Below are 20,344 nucleotides of genomic sequence, written 5' to 3' on the forward strand. Positions count from 1 at the left end.
AACTGAGTCCTTTGTCCAGATGCATTGCGACACCGATATTAGGAGGGTATAATAATCATTTACAATAACCACTCCAGCTGAACGTCACGTGTCTCGATCTTAGACTCTTTGAATCGGACGGTGGTGATTCCTTTATGTAGCGAAATTCTCTTTTGGCTGTTCACAAAATTGGTTTAGCTCTTTACCGACAATGTAACCTGTGTTTTCTTGGTTCACATTTTATATTAAAGTAAATTATGTATTTTAGGTTCGCGTTATTCAATTTTATACTGAAATTTCATTAGATTGACCAAATTACTGAGTTTTTCCTTCCGCTGGTTAGTCGATTAAAAACCGGTCGATAGATAACCTAAACCGAACCGGTAAGGATGTCGGTTTAGCTCCTGATATTTTTCAGTTGTATAAAGAAAAAGAAGAATCGAAGAGAGAGAGAGATAAGATAGGGTGAAGAGTAAAGCACATCCATCTGTTTTTTTTTTCATTTCTCTCTCTCTCTATCTCTCTCTCTTCTTCATCTTATCGTCTTCGTCGACCTTTGATCCTGCGTTCGGTTTAGGTGAGGGGACTTTTTCTTAAAATTCGTGTATTGGATCCTCTCAGAGAGGTTCTTAGTCGTCGGTGGTGCTTGTTCTTGAGTTTTATTTGAAGCTTACAGCTTCGTAATTGTCAAACCTAGGGTTTTATGTTCTATTGAGTATTGATTTGAGCTAAGTCGAATTCGATTTTCTGAGCTTAGTTGTGTGTTGAGACTTCACTTATCTAAAGTTCTTTACTTTTTTAATTTGATAGTATCTGAATTGGTCTTTTGTAGTCTTGAGCTTCATTTGATAAAATGATGTATGAGTCTAGCTGTTTCTTCAGGCAGAGTCATGCCTTGTTTTAAAATATATATACTAACTGCTTTATCTTGATTGATTTAGGAAGTCATGGCTATGGCCACAAGGGTGATGTCTCAATATACTCCACTGTCTTTAGCCTGTTCACAGAGGAATGCTCCCTCTCGTGGATCTGGCACCTCAAAAAGATCGGTGAAAATGATGTGCACTCAGCTACAAGTGTCTGGCTCAAGAATGCAAGGCTTTCTGGGATTGCGTGGGAACAATGTCTTAGACACTCTAGGGAGATCCCGTCAGAGTTTCGGTGGTAAGGTGCGGCAGGCAATGAATGTGCCCAAGGGGAAAGGTAGCCGGGGTGTGGTCAAAGCCATGTTTGAGAGGTTTACTGAGAAAGCTATCAAGGTTATTATGCTTGCTCAGGAGGAAGCTAGGAGGCTAGGCCACAATTTTGTGGGAACCGAACAGATTCTTCTGGGTCTTATTGGTGAGGGTACTGGAATTGCTGCTAAGGTTTTGAAGTCCATGGGGATTAACCTAAAGGATGCACGTGTGGAGGTTGAGAAGATTATTGGAAGGGGCAGTGGGTTTGTTGCTGTTGAGATCCCGTTTACTCCTCGTGCTAAGCGTGTTCTTGAACTCTCACTGGAAGAAGCTCGCCAACTCGGTAAGTACTTTCTCTGTAGCAAGTGTTTTGCTTTAATCTTTTGCCCCTGCTGTTAGCTGTTTGTCTAGTCATTTTTTTTTCCATTTTGTTTTCTAGTCTACCTTTTCCTTGTGTTAATATCTTCTTGTGTGAAATATCAGGTCACAATTACATCGGTTCCGAGCACCTTCTTCTTGGGTTGCTTCGTGAAGGTGAAGGTGTTGCTGCCCGAGTCCTTGAGAATTTAGGAGCAGATCCTAGTAATATTCGCACTCAGGTAAAGTAGTCATCTCTGTGATAGAATGATGTTTTCGTTTATATATTTTGAACTGATAGTACAAAGCATCAATAACTTAATTGAATTGGATGGCTAGGTGATACGCATGGTGGGTGAGAACAATGAGGTCACTGCTAATGTTGGTGGAGGAAGCGGCAGCAATAAGATGCCAACTCTTGAAGAGTACGGGACAAACTTGACAAAACTGGCTGAGGAGGTACTTACTTGTCGTACCATAACTGTATGTTGCAGAGATGATATAATTTGACACTTGCCCAAATATTTTGTTTCACTTCAGGGTAAATTGGACCCAGTTGTTGGTAGGCAGCCGCAAATAGAACGTGTCGTGCAGATTCTTGGCAGGAGGACCAAGAACAACCCATGTCTTATTGGAGAACCTGGTGTTGGTAAGACAGCTATTGCCGAAGGACTAGCGCAGCGTATTGCCAGTGGAGATGTTCCTGAAACTATTGAAGGGAAGAAGGTAAGGACAAGTCCTGCTTGTTTCTTAGTCTCGTTGAAAAGTTTGCCACTTAGCAGTTTAGAGTAATCTGATCGTTCTGGTGTTTTCTCATTTTCAGGTTATAACACTTGACATGGGTCTTCTGGTTGCTGGAACGAAATATCGTGGAGAGTTTGAAGAGAGATTGAAAAAGCTTATGGAGGAAATTAAACAGAGCGACGAGATCATCTTGTTTATCGATGAAGTGCACACTTTGATTGGAGCAGGAGCAGCAGAAGGTGCAATTGACGCAGCTAACATTTTAAAACCCGCTCTCGCTAGAGGTGAATTGCAGGTAATCATTATGTTTGATCCGATTCACATGACAACGCTCTTCACTTTGTAATTAATTATCAATATTAACCATTATGTTCTAAATCACGGCAGTGCATTGGAGCGACAACATTAGACGAATACAGGAAGCACATTGAGAAAGACCCTGCATTGGAAAGAAGATTCCAGCCAGTGAAAGTACCTGAGCCTACTGTGGATGAAACGATTCAGATCCTAAAGGGTCTGCGAGAGCGATATGAAATTCATCATAAGCTTCGTTACACTGACGAGTCTTTAGTAGCAGCTGCACAGTTGTCATACCAGTATATCAGGTAGCTGATCTCTCAAATAGTTAAAATAGCTTCAGTTTTAGACTTTCTGTTGATGGTGTCGCAAGCGTTACATCTGATTGTGATTTTATTACAGTGATCGTTTCCTACCTGACAAGGCAATTGACTTGATCGATGAAGCTGGTTCTCGGGTTCGACTTCGTCATGCACAGGTATGGTGAATCATATGCCAGGCGCCTTTTAGTTACCATTTCCATTTTTGATAATTATCTGACTTGCTCGGTTATGTAGGTCCCTGAGGAGGCTAGGGAACTTGAGAAGGAGCTTAGGCAGATAACAAAGGAGAAGAATGAAGCTGTCCGTGGCCAGGACTTTGAGAAGGTACACACACACACCTTTTATATTTATTCCTTTCATAACTGGTTTACATGTCGTAAAATGAGCTTTATGAGATGTAAATTTCATTTCAGGCTGGGACTCTACGGGATAGAGAAATTGAACTCAGAGCTGAGGTATCTGCTATCCAAGCGAAAGGCAAGGAAATGAGCAAAGCAGAGAGTGAGACTGGTGAGGAAGGTCCTATGGTGACAGAGTCAGACATCCAGCACATTGTGTCTTCATGGACTGGTATCCCTGTAGAGAAGGTATCAACCGATGAGTCTGATCGCCTCCTCAAGATGGAAGAAACCCTTCACAAACGTGTCATAGGCCAAGATGAAGCTGTCAAAGCCATAAGCCGAGCCATTCGCCGTGCACGTGTTGGACTCAAGAACCCTAACCGTCCAATAGCCAGTTTCATATTCTCTGGTCCTACCGGTGTCGGGAAATCAGAGCTTGCCAAAGCTTTGGCAGCTTACTACTTTGGATCTGAAGAAGCCATGATTCGTCTAGATATGAGTGAGTTCATGGAAAGGCACACAGTCTCGAAACTCATAGGTTCGCCTCCTGGATACGTCGGTTACACTGAAGGAGGTCAGCTAACGGAAGCAGTCAGACGCCGCCCTTACACAGTCGTTCTATTCGACGAGATAGAGAAAGCCCACCCAGATGTTTTCAACATGATGCTTCAGATCCTCGAAGATGGTAGACTAACAGACAGCAAAGGAAGAACAGTGGACTTCAAAAACACGCTTCTCATCATGACATCAAACGTCGGAAGCAGTGTGATTGAGAAAGGAGGAAGACGTATTGGTTTCGACTTGGACTACGACGAGAAAGACAGCAGCTACAACAGAATCAAGAGCCTTGTGACCGAGGAGCTGAAACAGTACTTCAGACCGGAGTTCCTCAACAGGCTTGACGAGATGATTGTGTTCAGACAGCTAACGAAGCTGGAAGTGAAAGAAATCGCAGACATTCTGTTGCAGGAAGTGTTCGAGAGGCTGAAGAAGAAGGAGATTGAGCTTCAGGTGACCGAGAGGTTCAGAGAGAGAGTAGTGGACGAAGGTTATAACCCGAGCTATGGAGCGAGACCGTTGAGGAGAGCCATCATGAGACTTTTGGAGGATAGCATGGCGGAGAAGATGCTAGCGAGAGAGATCAAGGAAGGAGACTCAGTGATTGTGGACGTTGACTCTGAAGGCAAAGTGACAGTGCTAAATGGTGGAAGTGGCACTCCAACAACATCCTTGGAGGAGCAGGAAGATTCTCTCCCCGTTGCTTGAAATAAAAGGGGAAGTGTGTTTGTTTCTTCTCTCTTCTTTTGCTTTCCCCCTTGAACGAATTAATGGCAAGAGAGATACTTGTGGGGGTTTCGTAATATACATTCTCTATATATGTAACCAATGTAATGTATAGATGACATTGTGTAGCTTCTATTTCTCAATGCTTTAAGGACTTGCTTTGGTACCAATGTTTGTGTCAATGGGTTTAGAATTAAGGTGTATTGGTTTCTGTGTGCCAAGCGAGAACAGACTTTTAAATCTGTCGATGTGAACCGAAGTCATAATCGAACTAACTAAAATTTTCGGTTTGGTTCGGTCTGGTTCAGAACCGAAGTTATACGGGGGAATAGGACGTGACCTGGTCTAAATACATAGAATTTTATTCGAGTGGCAAGACAATGTTCTAAACTAAAACTAAACACTCTTCACCCGTGTTCATCGTCGGGCATCAAGCAATTCAGCATAAACACACACAATGTTAAGCAACAGCGTATCAATCTCAATGTCGGACGACGACTCCAACGAAACAAACCGGATCCGCCCAAGTCGAACCCGTAGAAAGCGGAAGAAACCGGGTCACCGAACCACCTTCGGAGAGCTTCCACGCTACTTCCTCAGGCTTCTCCTTAGATACTGGATCCTCTTGGTTCTCCTCCTAGCCCTCGGTTTGCTACTCTTCGAATCAACCAGGATCGGAACCAAATCTGCAAATTCAGACCACAGCCAGCTGAAAAAACACAATCCAGATTCGAGCGGAAACAAGAAAAACGAAGGAAACTTGAATCGATTGGATCCCACCACGAAAGTTATCGGTGGTGTTAGGCAACGTAAGCTCTCTCCATCACCATCATTCAACATTAATTGAATCTTCTGCTATTGATAGATTTGTGTGTGTGTTATTAAGGTTGTTTAAAGCTTCTACCTCCTGAAGAGCTAGAGCATCTTGATATCTTAGAGCGTATAGACTCAACCTCTCCGGTTAAGAAACTTGTGTACCTAACCGGTACAGATTCATCAAGCTCTCCGGTTCGTGGGAATGGGACGCGTTTTAATTTATTTACTGGGAACCAGAGTTTTGCTGAGAGAGAGACTAGTTTTCAGGTCATCACTTGGTAATAACAACTTGGGTTTTCCCCCCGTTATTGTATGGTTCTTGATGCTGAATATTGTTGTTGGTGTTGCATTAGGTGAGTGAGACAGTTTCAGTGCATTGTGGGTTTTTCAATGAGAATGGTGGGTTTAGAATTGAGGATGAGGATAAGAAGTTTATGCGAAGTTGTCAAGTTGTGGTATCCACGTGTGCCTTTGGTGGTGGAGATAACCTTTACCAACCTATTGGAATGTCTAACGCATCAACTCAAAAGGTTCTTCACTGCTCTTGATCACTTCTTTTGGTTTTGTGCATTTAAATTGTGTGTTTTTGTGGATGCAGGTATGCTACGTTGCGTTTTGGGATGATGTTACACTCGCAACACAGGAAGCAGAGGGTCATAAGATTGGCGAGAATGGTTACATTGGTAAATGGCGAGTTGTGGTCGTAAAGGATCTGCCTTTTATGGACCAAAGGCTCAATGGAAAAATCCCAAAGGTGTACCCACTCATCTGCTTCACTTACACATGTTGTTCTGTGTTTCTGCTTGTATCTCACTCACTAGTGATATTGGGTTTTATTTAATGAATTTATATTGTTTGTTAGATGTTGTCTCATCGCCTTTTCCCGGAGGCTAAGTACTCGATTTGGGTAGACTCCAAGTCCCAGTTTAGAAGGGATCCACTGGGCGTGTTAGATGCTCTTCTTTGGAGAACAAACTCGGTGCTCGCCATTTCAGAGCATGGAGCTCGAGGTAGTGTATATGACGAGGCGAAAGCTGTCGTCAGGAAACACAAAGCTACACCCGAAGAAGTCCAAGTGCAGATCAATCAGTACCGGCGTGACAAGTTACCAGAAGATAAAAGATTCAACGGGAAAAAAGGTAAAAAACAACTCTTTTTTATGATCTCAGTGAGGATGAAGTTTTGTGACGACAACAAGTAGTGTTTTATTTGTGTGTGTGTTTTCAACTTAACAGCTTTGTCTGAAGCCTCTGTGATTGTGAGGGAACACACACCACTGACGAACCTTTTCATGTGCCTCTGGTTCAATGAAGTGGTACGCTACACGTCGCGTGATCAGTTGAGTTTCCCGTACGTGTTTTGGCGATTGAGAGTTCTGAAGAACGTCAATATGTTCCCTGTGTGTACACGTAAAGATCTCGTCAACAGCATGGGTCATGTACGCAAGGCAAAACCGTTAGAGTTTAGTCTATAAAGTTTTCTCTTAACTTTCCAATTTAAATTTTTATATAATCATTTTGTGTGTTAGCTAGTCTAGTGGATACATAGAAACTGAACCGGTATTTATCAGAACTGAAAGCGAGCTACAGTTTAATTTCGGCAATTTAAAGTTGGTGTGGTATGCTTGCTTCAATGGAAACTCGTTCAACATATGATAGTAAAGACTCCCTTCGGGCGAGAGTATCTCGTTGAATATAATAATAAGTCTCTTTGAACCTGGATTGGCTGAAGACTCCTTCTCATTTAGAGTCTTTTCTCTTGTTACTCTAATTGAGTACTAATCTTTCACAGGTACGATAATTGATTTTGCAATCAGTCAATATTGATCAGTGGGGAGAGTACATATTCTCTTGTGTAAATTTCCAAGTCTGCAAGTAATAGGCACTCTAACGGAAGATTCTCATTGAAAAAATTTGAATGAAAACATGTTCATTTTTTTTTTTTTGCCGTATGGTTCTGAAAGCCACTGGTTACAAGTCTGTTCCAATCAACGGTTTACCCTCTGATCACAAGAAATGTGAGTCTCAATTATTTGTACGATTAATGTCTATCGAAAAAAGGGTTAAGTTCTGATGACTTTTTTGTGTCATGTTTGAGCGTATTGTCCCGAATGTAAGAGGTCGAGTGGTTAGTCTTACTTCAAGAGCAGTTTCACAGGCTTATATTTATGTGGATGGCTCAAAAGAGGACCAGTAGGTTAGAGAAAAAATGTTAGTCTTACTTCAAGAGCGGTATCCAATTTCTATTGCTACCAAATTCTGTTCTTGTTCATTTGACAAACCTTTATTGTGCCGAGGAAACAGTAAGCACACCACCAAACATGTCCAACTAAACATAAAACTAATATTCTTTAGCTAAGAAATTAGGGGGATTAGGAAAAAAAATTGTTGCATGTTGGCAGCATATGCGAGACATTGAAAGTGTTTGGAAGAGCGAAAAAGCAGGAAGCAAAGGACTGATGCAGTTGCTTGAGAGAGAGAGGTGAAGAAGGTAAGATTATAGGGTGTGGGAGAAAATTAATGCCAAAGAAAAAAACAAATAGGTAGTGAAAGAAATAAACCAAAAAAAAATTTAGTCTCACTCATGGGGGATCTTTTAGCAGCAGCCAACTAAGATTAAATCTCGTTAAAAAAAAGGATTAAATCTCGTTTTCTCAAATGTCAAATAAAATTTTGACAAAAATATCAAAAATTAAAAAAAATATATAAAATTAATATTGCTTGAATAGTAAAATCCCGTAAAATCTAAATTAAGAAAATAAGATTACTTTTGGATTGTTAATTTTTTTAAATGAAAACATATATTGTGGATATATGAGAAAATCATAATATTTTTTTAACTCATCTACAAAAATAAAAGTGGATGGCAAAAAACCTTGTAGGTGAGTTTATGTGGAAAATATAGAGATTTAATGGAACAAATTATGCAACTTTCATGATTATTTGAATTATATTCAATATATATATATTAACATTTTTCAAGAAAAATACATTTTTAATTTCTGAACTTTTAGCTTGCAAAATTATATAATGAAACGGAATGCATAAAACTAAAATCGTTGAGATTTAACGGATTTTATAAAATGAGCAAGGATTGGTGGTAGTTTGATCACTTGAACGTTTCACTTTGTTCAAAAAAAAGAACCATAGACACCAGATTTTGGCGTCGAGAAAGGAGCTCAAATTTTTAGTCACGCTAACATACATTAATCAGATCATAGATACAAAAACACTTGTCACAAGCTGGTTTATAGACTAAACTGAAGTTGATATAACATAGGATTAAGATAAAACGTTTCATGTTGAATTTCGTATTTGTGTAAAAGAAAGCGAAGTCAAATAATGGAATCTAGCTAGTGCCAGTTGCACAGGTACTGTTAAATCTTTGGAGATTTTGCATACATCCGTAACTTGAATGAAAATGAGAAAGAGTCGTGCAATTACAAAACTCAATTTCAATTTGAATCATTTTTGTCTTTAGTATTTTTATTGCAATGTAGGCCATACTATTAGATTGTGAGTAAAGGTAATCGCTCGTATCATGATGATAGAGACTTCTATGATTATCTAAATCGTAGCTGGAAAAGTTCGTTTGTTCCTAAGTTAATATTTTTTTTGGTTAAAAAGTTAATTTATTTATATTCTTCTAACAAGAGAAGATCAATACCTCCCTGAACAACAAATAAATAATAACAGGCTGGATAAGAGTGAAAAAATTGAACACACGTTTCATTTCGTTATTTGCATCGTACATCTTTTATCGTAGTAAACTATTTATTATTTACTTAATCCATGAATGATAACATTATTTGAATATAACAACTACATATGAGATCAACCTAAAATATAAAAAGCTTTTGATACTACGTATATTTTACGAATCACATATTTATATTTAACTGGAAGTTGCCTGATCACACCGTAAAATGGAAGTTGTCGGTTTCTTAAAGTGAAGTAATCTATCTAATTATCGCATTCAGTATATTCATTTTTGAGATCTCACATATTCACATTTTTTATTGTGTCTTTCACTTAATTTTTCTTTTTTAAGTGTAGAGGAAATACATTTTCATTGCGTAGATAGAAGCCGCGATGCTAAGAAAGATATATGGCACGCAGCATGCTAAGAAATCATTTCTAATATAGATTTAGAACATAACTGGTTTTTTCGCTATCACCCACAAATACAACTTTTACAATTTTTAAGATTGGTAGCGGTTATTGGCGTTTTACAACAATCACTCAAACCGTTCTAAACCGGTTCAAACTTCTCTAAACCTCTTAAATTTAAAAACTGGTTCCAGCCATCGTTTATGGTTGTGGGCGGTTGCGATAAGGTAATTTTTTTAGTATTTAGTAGTTAACCAGTCATAAGTATCCCGCGAATGCACCAATTTTTAACCGCAGAACCAGTCATATAAATTTCTTAAAACCGTTAGAAACCACAATCACCCACATCCGCAAACTCCCGCAACCGCTACGTTTGAACCGGTCAAGTCTTTAGTAGAAAACGAATTACATAACATATTTTTGTATTGTTTCTTTGTACGAAGTTTCGGACCAAAACTCATGACTAGTGATAAGAACCGATTGCTAAATTCTCTCCCCTCAACTGCTGACACTCGAACATGATAGCTTTAGATATATATCATTTGTGATATATGATTCTGCCAAAATTAGGTGTAATGTATATGTTTTCAGTTATACAGTAACATTCTAATATAAGAAACACAAATGCCTAGAAATAGATACCAAAAAAGTACGTAGCATGCATTTGATAGGAAACGAATGACACAAAACACTATACTAATAGAAAAAAATGTAAGAAACATACATGCGTAGAAACATATACCAAAAAGGTATGTAGCATGCATTTAATAACAAATGACACTAAGCATTGTGGTGATTTACACAGTTATGTGTATAGTATTCGAGTTTAACTAAGGGAAATTGCACCCTATATACATGAAAAAAACTTAAATACACTAACTAACCAAAATTCCTCCCTCTCTCCTACTTTTTCTTCCTATCTCTCTCTACTCTCTCTCCCAAAATCTAATTTTCATTTTTTTTTTGGTTATTTGGCAAATAAGCCCTTTAACTAACTTATACTGACGGAAACAAAAAAAAAAAGAAGAAACAAATGGTATATGTTGATTCAATCAGTAAGACTTCAGGAGTTTTACTGAGAAAAAGAGTTACTGCCGGGGGAAAAAGTGATTTAAATGTAGCACTATAGATAAATTGTATTGTAGCTTTTTCTGTAAAACATAATTGTAATACATGCGAAAATATACATCACAGAAATCAGACACTAAATGCATTACAACGTTAAGAATGTATATTAGATTAAACATACGGATATAGATTTAAAGAGTTAAGTACCCGATTATATCAAAACAAAATATTGATTTAAGATTGTTTGTCTTATTTGTATGGTTAACGATATTATGGGATTAGACTTCACAACTTATTCAAATTTTCTGTTTTTACTTCTTTTTCTCAATTTTGTCTTCTTCTGTATAGGAAACTTCCCATGTCGATCCAAAGTTAGAAATGGACAAAGTATTTATTTCATTTTTACAAAAATGGACAAAAGTTTGTATCAGGCGTATCCACGTAAAGATTTTTAATGCTAAATTCACGCGTCCAAAAACATTTTTATTTTCTTCTTTTAAGCTTCATATACTATATGTTTGGGTAGGATAATCTAAGGGGTGACTGGATGAACTATATAGGCTGTAAGAATTTTTTAACTTTCATAAGTCTTTAAATCAGATTTCAATCAGACTTTTATATTTTAACAGTCATTAAAAGTCGAACAGGTTTCTAACTCCATCTTTTCTATTGTAATGTTTATCATTATCTTGGTGGGTGAACTTATTTTGAGATAAAATCAAACTAAAATTTCTAACTGATGTTAAAATACCAAAGTAATTTTAATTGTGGTCCACTCTTCATACATACAAATCTATTACGTATGTACTCGTGCTTGTAAATAGTGTGTGGTTCATCGAGAATGAATACATGTAACTAATGAACCAATGCAAGAAATTATAATTGGTAAAAAAGAAATTATAACAATTTATTTTCAAAATCTTGGTGTTATTTCCAAATGTTTTTCACGTGAAAACTTATGATACAGTACGTAAGAATCGTTAGTGATATACCATATAAACTTTTCTTTTACCACAATATTAATATATAATGCTTTGTTATTCTTCACACAATATTGTTAGTATACAATATTGATATTCAACAAAAAGGAAGAGAAAAAAAAAACAGACTCGCAAAAAAATTTGCCGCCGAAATAAAGGTAAAATATAAAACCAATGAAGAAAAGTGGTCCCCAACTACCATTTCCTCTGTTTCTCCATGCCTCTCTGAATACAAAACACAATTGCTTATATAAACTATTTCATGTCTTTACTTGTTCTTCCCACAAACAAGAAAACACACTCTCACAAAGATAAGAAATCTGAAGCTTCCATTCTTCAAATGGCATCTTTCTCTTATTTCCAACATTACCCTCATTCTCTTCTTGATCCTCTTCTCTTTTCCTCACCCAACTCCTCAACTAAGCTCTCTGGTTTCATCGACCAGAACCCTCTCTATCCACCACCAAACATTTCTACAATAGTAGATACTTCCTTGAACCCATTTCTTGATTCATTTAATGTTGAGAAAACCGAAAGCTCTGATGTTAAGAAACAGATCAACACTAATGCAACTGCAGCACTCACAGGCGACCAGCTCAGCCCCGGACCATCCACTACGTCCGCAGGAAAAAAACAACGGAGGAAGACCAGAAATGGGTCTAAGTCCAAGGTAAAAATTAAGTCAACTTGTAATGTGCTTTCATGTTTAGGAATCACAGGCAGAAACGTAAATGTTCGGGTGGTTTACAAATCAGGAAGGAGTAGAGGGAAGAAAATGCAAAAAGCCAAGAAATGGTAGCATCTCAACAGACGTAAAAGTGAAGAGAGCGAGCGAACAAGAGCCTCCCAAAGATTACATTCACGTTAGAGCCAGAAGAGGCCAAGCTACTGATAGCCACAGCCTCGCCGAGAGGGTATATTAGTCTTTTTGGTTTTAAATTGTATTTATTTCTTTAATGTCTTTAAATATAAAATTAGTTAATTGAAATAAGTTGGATGAATATAGGCGAGAAGGGAAAAGATAAGTGAACGGATGAGGACTCTGCAAAACCTTGTCCCAGGATGTGATAAGGTTAGCTTGAGGCTATTTTAATTATGAAATGACAATGTTTTTATATCCTTTTTTTATTTCTAGAAAGATTTTTATAATCCAAATGTGACATAAAACCGAATAGGTAACAGGGAAGGCCCTCATGTTGGATGAGATTATAAATTATGTTCAGTCCTTGCAGAATCAAGTTGAGGTGCATTTTTCTATATATCTTATTCTTATGACATTTTAAGTTTAAAATAGTAGGTACATACATATAAATTATAACTACTTTTACTTTTTCATTAGTTTCTATCGATGAAGCTAGCTTCCATAAGTCCAGTGGTCTATGACTTCGGTTCGGATCTTGATGGCATCATAGTTAGACCTGAGGTACTCCATCTCTTAATTACTTAAACCCCGTTTAACGAAAATCCGGTTTTGGTATTACCAAAAGTTGGTTACCGATCGCAATTAAGTCTCGTGCTGATGAACAGATGGGATCCGCAGACGTTGGAACGTCGTTTGCTAATGCAATGCCAACAACTACTACTAACTTTTCTTCACTATTGGATGATTCTATATTACCCGCAGAGGCACATCTTCAGGTATTTTATTTTCTTTTTATGAATTAAAAATTATATCGTAAAAAGGATATGATAGTAAGGATAATTAAGAATAGATAAGGATCAATTAAATATTAACAGATAAATTATGTGTTTCTTAATTTAGGAAGATGGAGGGGAAAGGGAGAAGACTGTAGACAGAAGTGGGTTCAACAACAACAGCTTTTGTTCTTTCTCTTAATTAATCACATGTCGACACAAACACAAAAGCCTGCTTTCGTGAGTTTCTTCTGATCTTGTCTCTTCAACAAACCTAATTATTGTTACTATTATTTTATTATTTCTCATATAATTGTCAAAAAGCTGGTTTTGGTTTCGTAATTATTGTTATTGTATTGGATGTAGGTTGATTCAATATCCTCAAATATGCAGGGAGGGGATAAAATCTACGTAAGCCAGGGCTGGTTTAGAGGATGTAATTAATTATTTTTTTCGAAGGTTTAAATAAAATAAATAAAAACTCATTTTCATATGTGGCCCTGAGATTTTCAACATCATTATTTGCATGCATGCTCTCATAGCATACATTCATCGCCATAATCATCAATATCATCGTCAAATTATAAAAGAGATGGTCATCCGAGGAAAGGGCAGAGGCAATTCGATGGAGGAAACAGAGACATATAAAACAAGACCGCTTAGCTTATTTATAGTGTTCTAATATATGATTCAAATTTGAATACTTTCGATTATTCACTTGTTAAGTATATCCCTTGACTAGTTCATGTAATTTAACTGCTTGTGTAAGATTTCTTGCACTAATGTTTTATTTATTTCTCCGTTCATTTTTGTGTAAACTGGTATCAAGGCACTCATGTTATATTTCTTAAACATAAATAATTAAATATATATATGCGGGTGAAAACCCATATATATATATTAAGATTCGTTTTCTGTCAATTCATTTGTTACATAATGTCAGAAATATTAGATTTCCCTTCCTGGAACGCTTTAATGTACAGTTGAATAGTTTGGTCATAGTTTTCTGCTCTCACTTGTCACGCATTGATAACTCCCATTCCCCTGTCTTTTCAAATTACATGCATCATACATATGCATATGTATATGTTACACATATCCTATGTTTTATTTAGGGTCTGAGAGGTAAAATATTAGAGTAACATTTGTTTTTTTGGTAAAAATATTAGAGTAACATAGGCAGAGTATGTAGTAATTGAGAAGAATAAAAAACAAAAAAAAATAGTTAGGAAAAAAAATAACTCTGGGTTTCCCTTCAATAATGAAGAGTGAAAATAATGATGAATGTGGCTGGATTGTATTATTTAGTGTAAACTTTTACTATAAAAATAAATTTACTCTAAATCTCACAAAAAGTTTAGTGGAATACATTTTTTTCACTTTTACACTATTTAAAAGGAAGGAAAACATAGATTGTACATATTCTACATTTTGCTGGAGTAAAAATGTTTTTTTTTCTTGTTTTTTCTCAATTTTTCCACTTTTTTCTTTTACTCTAGTTTACTCTAACATTACCAATCAAACCCGATATATGCCAAAAAACGCAAAAAAACTTAGCGATAATGAGAGTAAAACATTTTTTTATTTTCACTTGATTGGTTGGATTTAGAAGGAACTAGAGTAACAAAAAGAAAATTCTCCATATAGTGTAAAAAATTATTTTATGGATATAGATCTCACAACACTATATATACAACCCTTTGGTTAAACAATTGTCACTATATATCTATATATCTATATATTCCATAGATGTTCATAATTCAAATTAAACAGATAATAGTAAAAATACTGATTAGACCAAACTTAAGATACTTTCTTGGGAAAGGAGAAACCATAAGATACTGATGGATCAAACAATCGAAAGTATAGTATATATCAAAATTTTCAACTAAAATATGGCTTAATACAGCAGCAGCACTATTGGAAGAATCCAAACCACAAATGATATCCAGAAACTAATGGAATTTTGGTGCAGTAGTTTTTATTATACAAATTGCTCAGAAAGTAATCACTTGAATAAGTTAGCAGATTTCTCATCTCATTATTGTGATTAGTTGAATTATCTAACAATTACATGTGCAGCCATAATATAACAAATGGAAATTTCGTGTACTAGATCTAACTTATTTTACAGGTACCAAAAGTATAAAGATTGTAGCCGACCGTAAAATAAACATCTACAATATGCAGGCATCGATTGGTTATGTTTCAACAGTTGATAAGACTTGGGTATTACCAAGTAGTCAGTGTTTTGTTGGTCTCTGTCCTTTAGGTACATTCTGTGCTTTCTTGTTGTGTGTTCTTATTATTATATTATTTTCCAGTATAATCTTTTTAACGGTATAAAAATAATTATTTGATAAAAAAGAATAGTCTTTTATTTATTTTGTTTATCCAATTTGCCCTTTTCTCCCCCAATAAATATGAAGTGACACTTTCTACTTAAGGCTCCGAATGGTAACATCCATCTCGTACCGCACCGCAGTTAACAGTAACAAAAATCTCTACATATACCATATATCTATATTTTTTTATAACTATCAGAACCGCACCGCACTTAAACCGTTTGTTCCGTACCGCTCAACCCGAAGTCACCATTCGAAGCCTAAATTTAACATTCAAAAGCCAAAGGGGGCGTATTCCTCATATTGTTTTGTTTATTATTAAACTAACATCAGCATTATTACATTTTTACCAAATACATTTTTGTGATAATTAAATTCCAACTAAGTCATATAGTACATTTTTGTGATAATTACATTCCAACTAAGTCATATAGTTTTGTTTGTTCTACTATGACTTATAAACCGGCGAACCGGCGAACCGTATATATCAAGTGACAACGTCTGTGTGCGAATAATTGATAGATAAAACACAAGTGAAAATAAAGTTATATTTGACCCGCATGTCGATATTTAAACATTAATAAAGCCAAAACAATATAAATTCAAAAGAAACAATTCGAAGGCATGATTAAATGAGCAGTCCATTAGTCTTCAACGATTTTCATGTCTACAGTCTAGTCCCATCTCTTTTATTACACTATCTTTTTCTTTGTTTGCATGTACCTACCTACCTTTCCACGTACAATAATTTACATCCATAAAAACGTTCTAAAAGCTCTAGGTCGCAAAATAGTAGTAGTATAGTACGCGGAAACTCATACGCAACAGGATCTTCATTATACTATAAATTTTGTTGGCCACGTACAAAGAACAACAATAAAACACAAAGACATGTACAGATGAATGAATCTTTAAAGAGATAGATTGATGAAATTATCTTGCCTTCGTCTGCTCTAGAAATTACCACTGCCTCATGTCTCTATTCAAGAATTTTCTTTAACTAGAATTGATTTAGTTTGTTCCCTACATTACTGTTGAGATGCAAGCTAGTTAATATCTACCGTGAACAGTAGTAGTCCTTTGCCTGCTACTTTGATAACAATAATACAAATATATTACCTTTCTATTTATATGTATATAATATATATTTACATAGCCAGTCATGAGCATAGCATGGTGAAATATTTTCTGTGCCCTCTATGTTTTAAAGAATTGGTATAAACACGTCCTTATGCCTTTAAAACTGATTTTTAATTAATATTTACCTTAAAATATATATAGTCCCTTAAATTTTAGGAACCGTATATAATCTAGAGTAAATTTGTAAGAAAAGATGTTAAAATTGCATGCGTTTTAAAGCTCGAATTCCTATCATGAATCATGTGTTAATTACAGAATATGGAATGCGTTGCGATACTTGGGTAAATCTGTAGTAAAATAGTATCTAATTATATAAAAAAATGTTGGAGTCTCTCCTGCTGAGGACACGTCATCAAATAAGTAAACCACAGCTTGCCACGTGTCCTCCTCACACTACAAAAACTCGATCTTCGTTTGGGTTGCGGAAGGGCTTTTACACAAGTGAGCTATCTTAGTATTGGGCCGGAAAATCATCAGACACTTAAGCCCGTTAGACGCCTTCGCTTTGTCGACGTGAAGCCGACTTTAGTTTCTAAGTTTCATTGTCGTCTCAGAAAGCTGATTAGGTATAACATCAATGGAGATTCTCAAAGTTTCAGAGAGATGAGTCTTCTTCATTAATCGTTGCGTCTATGTTGGTTCGTGTTGTATCGTATCGTTCTCGATTCATCTCTTTACTGGCGTTACAAGTTCCATTGATTCAGCGTCATTAATGAGATCTTAACTCTTCTGAGCCACTGCAACCACGATCATTCAATTAATGATTATTATCCCTTTCCAAGCGGTGGGTCTCTACCTATAAAAAGATATCATCCTCACAACTCCAACAGCATTTGAAGATGACCAGCATGGTCTAGAGATTGGCTTCTCCTCTTTCTGTCCCTCAACAGGTTTTGTTTCAATCTTTGGAATCTTTTTTTTTTCTGTAATCTGATATTTTAAAGCGTTCATGTAGTAACTCTCACGTCCTGAATTTTTCTCACTCATATATCAGAGTTGTTCCTTTGGACTTAAATCATCGGAAGTGTTGATCTTTGTCGTATTAAGTTGTTAGTTCAATCCAACTCAACAAACTTTTATTATCTTTAAATGTTTTTTAAGCAATTTGATTGTTTTTGTTTCTTGCAGGTTATATTAGTCAGTGGAAAATTCTGAGTCCATGTAATTAAGCTACCGCAAACTACAATGTTGAAGCTCGCATATTGAATTGTTTGGAAGAGCCTCTTCTATTCACTTGGTGATCATCTTTAAGGATGTTTTAGCTTCTTTAGTTCTCTGTTTTAGTACTGCAGATTTCTAGGCTTCTTGTGATTACTGACATTGTTTCTTTTTGGTCCAGACACAATCAAATCATCATTCTACGAGGTCAAGAAGCTGCTCAACTCTAAACATCTCTTCTTTAAGGAGAGGAGATGTATGCTTATCACAACCGCTGCAGCCATCTCGACAACTGCATCAGGTTACGAGTCAGCATCGTCTGGAGCAGCATCACTGTTTTACGTGGCGGAGTCAGGAAACTGGAGAGAATCGCAGGGAGTGAGGAAGAGGAAGAGTCGGAAATGGCGGAGGGTTCAGAGTCTGAGACAGAGGAGACGAGCAAGAAGCAGATGAGAGTGGAAGGAGTATCGGCGGAGGTGAAGAAGATGAGAGAGGAAGCAAGTGTAGGATGATCCGGTGAAGATCATGTGTGAGAATAAGGAGTTGATGAGGAGGAAGGCATTGGAGCTGAAGGAGAGGAAAATTGGGTACGAGTGGAGGCGGTGGAGATGGAGAAGCAGAGAGTGAGGTGGATGAGATAGAGTAGCAAGAAAGAGAAAGCAAATGGATAAGGTTAACCGTTAAGCTAGAGAACTTGCGAGGAAGGCTTGAAATGGAAAGGATGGTTCTGATTATGAGGTGAAGAGATATTGAGTTGGCGGAGTTAAAGTCGTTGTGTAAACATGTTGCAACCGATTACTATCGATATAATCAGCAAAGTCAAAACGTATTTGCATGATTGATTCGAACAGATTAAGCATATTTATAATTATATTTTCCTGAGTTTGGTGCAGAATATTTCAAACAAAAAATTAGTTAAAATATGTAATATAACCTAATAATTAGTTAAAATTTAAAAATATTAAGAAAAATTGAGTTTTTAAAATTAAATAGAAACGGAGCTACCGTCTAATAAATAGATTGTAGTACTGCATTATGAGGAGACGAGCAAGAAGCATGCTACTCTCCATTTTAGATCAATTAATATAATTAAGTTTTTTGAATCAAAAAAATCAAACAAAGAGTAATTGAAATTTTATGAAAACCCACAAAGATAAAAGAGTTTATAGTTAAAGCTAAATGTTTTAAAATCTACATAAATAAATTATTAACACATAATATAATGAAAATGTAGTGAAATACATAACATAGCCAAAAATACTTAATATAACAAAATATATACATAAAAATAAGCTAAAAATAAAAATAATTTACAGATTAAAAAATAAAAAAATTAATCCAACAACTTATTGCTTATTTTACATTTCATTAAATTAAAGTCACCAAAAATTTTAAAAGAGTGAATTTAACTATTTTCGATCATTTAGCTCAAGCTGAAGAAACTATAGGAAAACCACAAAAAGTACATAATCAGAATATATATTTCAAGAAATAATTTTGAAATACTCTCCATTTCAGATCAATTAATATAATTTAGTTTCTTTAATCAAAAAATCAAACAAAGAGTAGTTGAAATTTTATGAAAACCAACAAAGATAAAAGAGCTTATAGTTAAAGATAAATGTTTTTAATTTCTACATAAATAAATTATTAACACCTAAAATAATTAAATTTAGTGAAATACATAACATAACCAAAAAGACTTAATATAACAAAATATATACATAAAAATAACCTAAAAATAAAAAACAAATTTGCAGACAAAAAAATAATAATAAGAAATTTAATCCAACAACTTATTGCTTATTTTACATTTAAAAAGTCACCAAAATTTTTAAAAGAGTGAATTTAACTATTTTCGATCACTAAACTCAAGCTGAAGAAACTATAAAATATTGAGAGAAATCCGCGAAATTACATAATCATAATATATATTTCAAGAAATAGTCTTGAAATACTCTCCATTTTAGATCAATTAATATAATTTAGTTTTTTTAATCAAAAAATCAAACAAAGAGTAATTGAAATTTTATGAAAACCCACAAAGATAAAAGAGTTTATAGTTAAAGCTAAATGTTTTCAAAATCTACATAAATAAATTATTAACACATAAAATAATTAAAATTTAGTGAAATACATAACATAGCCAAAAATACTTAATATAACAAAACATATACATAGAAATAAGCTAAATAAAAAAAATTAATCCAACAACTTATTACTTATTTTACATTTCATTAAAGAAAAGTCACCAAAATTTTTAAAAGAGTGAATTTAATTATTTTCGATCATTAAACTCAAGCTGAAGAAACTTATAAAATATTGAAGAAAACCACGGAAAGTACATAAACAGAATATATATTTCCAAAAATAATCTTTAAAAAAACAAAATATAACATAAAAATGAAAAATAAAAAAAAAAAACTTATTTTCATGATATAAACAAAAGATTAAGGTGACTATAGCTACTTATATTTTTATACTATATTCTAAAATTTATATATTAAAATAAACATACTAAATATATAATCAAAATTAAAATTTAAACAAAAACCCGGGCGTAGCCCGGGCCGACCCTAGTGTCATTATA

The 20,344-nt window shown here is 35.2% G+C and overlaps 3 protein-coding genes and 1 long non-coding RNA gene across 4 annotated transcripts; all 4 read left to right on the plus strand.

The window, feature by feature from the left end:
- The first annotated feature begins 302 nt into the window (after positions 1 to 302).
- Positions 303 to 4,673, plus strand: LOC103857258 (chaperone protein ClpC1, chloroplastic). Its single transcript, XM_009134434.2, has 10 exons — positions 303 to 556; positions 921 to 1,500; positions 1,641 to 1,756; positions 1,854 to 1,973; positions 2,055 to 2,240; positions 2,338 to 2,553; positions 2,646 to 2,863; positions 2,958 to 3,033; positions 3,113 to 3,202; positions 3,292 to 4,673. Exons 2-10 carry the CDS (start codon positions 927 to 929, stop codon positions 4,483 to 4,485), a joined length of 2,790 nt encoding a protein of 929 aa, XP_009132682.1. The 5' UTR covers positions 303 to 556; positions 921 to 926; the 3' UTR covers positions 4,486 to 4,673.
- A 181-nt stretch (positions 4,674 to 4,854) lies between these two features.
- Positions 4,855 to 7,040, plus strand: LOC103857257. The gene is made up of 6 exons (XM_009134433.3): positions 4,855 to 5,312; positions 5,390 to 5,586; positions 5,673 to 5,849; positions 5,918 to 6,073; positions 6,182 to 6,458; positions 6,555 to 7,040. The coding sequence occupies exons 1-6, from the start codon at positions 4,961 to 4,963 to the stop codon at positions 6,791 to 6,793; spliced, it is 1,398 nt and encodes a 465-aa protein (XP_009132681.1). The 5' UTR covers positions 4,855 to 4,960; the 3' UTR covers positions 6,794 to 7,040.
- A 4,548-nt stretch (positions 7,041 to 11,588) lies between these two features.
- Positions 11,589 to 13,922, plus strand: LOC103857259 (transcription factor bHLH137). Its single transcript, XM_009134436.3, has 8 exons — positions 11,589 to 12,146; positions 12,232 to 12,390; positions 12,483 to 12,548; positions 12,652 to 12,720; positions 12,816 to 12,899; positions 13,004 to 13,114; positions 13,239 to 13,351; positions 13,478 to 13,922. Exons 1-7 carry the CDS (start codon positions 11,739 to 11,741, stop codon positions 13,311 to 13,313), a joined length of 972 nt encoding a protein of 323 aa, XP_009132684.2. The 5' UTR covers positions 11,589 to 11,738; the 3' UTR covers positions 13,314 to 13,351; positions 13,478 to 13,922.
- A 1,669-nt stretch (positions 13,923 to 15,591) lies between these two features.
- On the plus strand, positions 15,592 to 19,960 carry LOC103857260. Its single transcript, XR_004456805.1, has 2 exons — positions 15,592 to 17,486; positions 17,725 to 19,960. It is a non-coding gene; the product is annotated as an uncharacterized LOC103857260 (long non-coding RNA).
- Positions 19,961 to 20,344: the final 384 nt, after the last annotated feature.

The sequence above is a fragment of the Brassica rapa genome, chromosome A03 (assembly GCF_000309985.2).
Source record: "Brassica rapa cultivar Chiifu-401-42 chromosome A03, CAAS_Brap_v3.01, whole genome shotgun sequence".
Taxonomy (NCBI): Eukaryota; Viridiplantae; Streptophyta; class Magnoliopsida; order Brassicales; family Brassicaceae; genus Brassica; species Brassica rapa.

Coding starts and splice junctions, on each gene's coding strand:
- LOC103857258 (XM_009134434.2), top strand. CDS start 927: ATGGCTATGGCCACAAGGGTGATGTCTCAATATACTCCACTGTCTTTA. Junction 1,757..1,853: donor CTAGTAATATTCGCACTCAG/GTAAAGTAGTCA, acceptor TTGGATGGCTAG/GTGATACGCATGGTGGGTGA. Junction 2,864..2,957: donor TTGTCATACCAGTATATCAG/GTAGCTGATCTC, acceptor ATTTTATTACAG/TGATCGTTTCCTACCTGACA.
- LOC103857257 (XM_009134433.3), top strand. CDS start 4,961: ATGTTAAGCAACAGCGTATCAATCTCAATGTCGGACGACGACTCCAAC. Junction 6,074..6,181: donor TCAATGGAAAAATCCCAAAG/GTGTACCCACTC, acceptor ATTGTTTGTTAG/ATGTTGTCTCATCGCCTTTT. Junction 6,459..6,554: donor AAGATTCAACGGGAAAAAAG/GTAAAAAACAAC, acceptor TCAACTTAACAG/CTTTGTCTGAAGCCTCTGTG.
- LOC103857259 (XM_009134436.3), top strand. CDS start 11,739: ATGTCTTTACTTGTTCTTCCCACAAACAAGAAAACACACTCTCACAAA. Junction 12,549..12,651: donor TTGTCCCAGGATGTGATAAG/GTTAGCTTGAGG, acceptor AAAACCGAATAG/GTAACAGGGAAGGCCCTCAT. Junction 12,721..12,815: donor CCTTGCAGAATCAAGTTGAG/GTGCATTTTTCT, acceptor CTTTTTCATTAG/TTTCTATCGATGAAGCTAGC.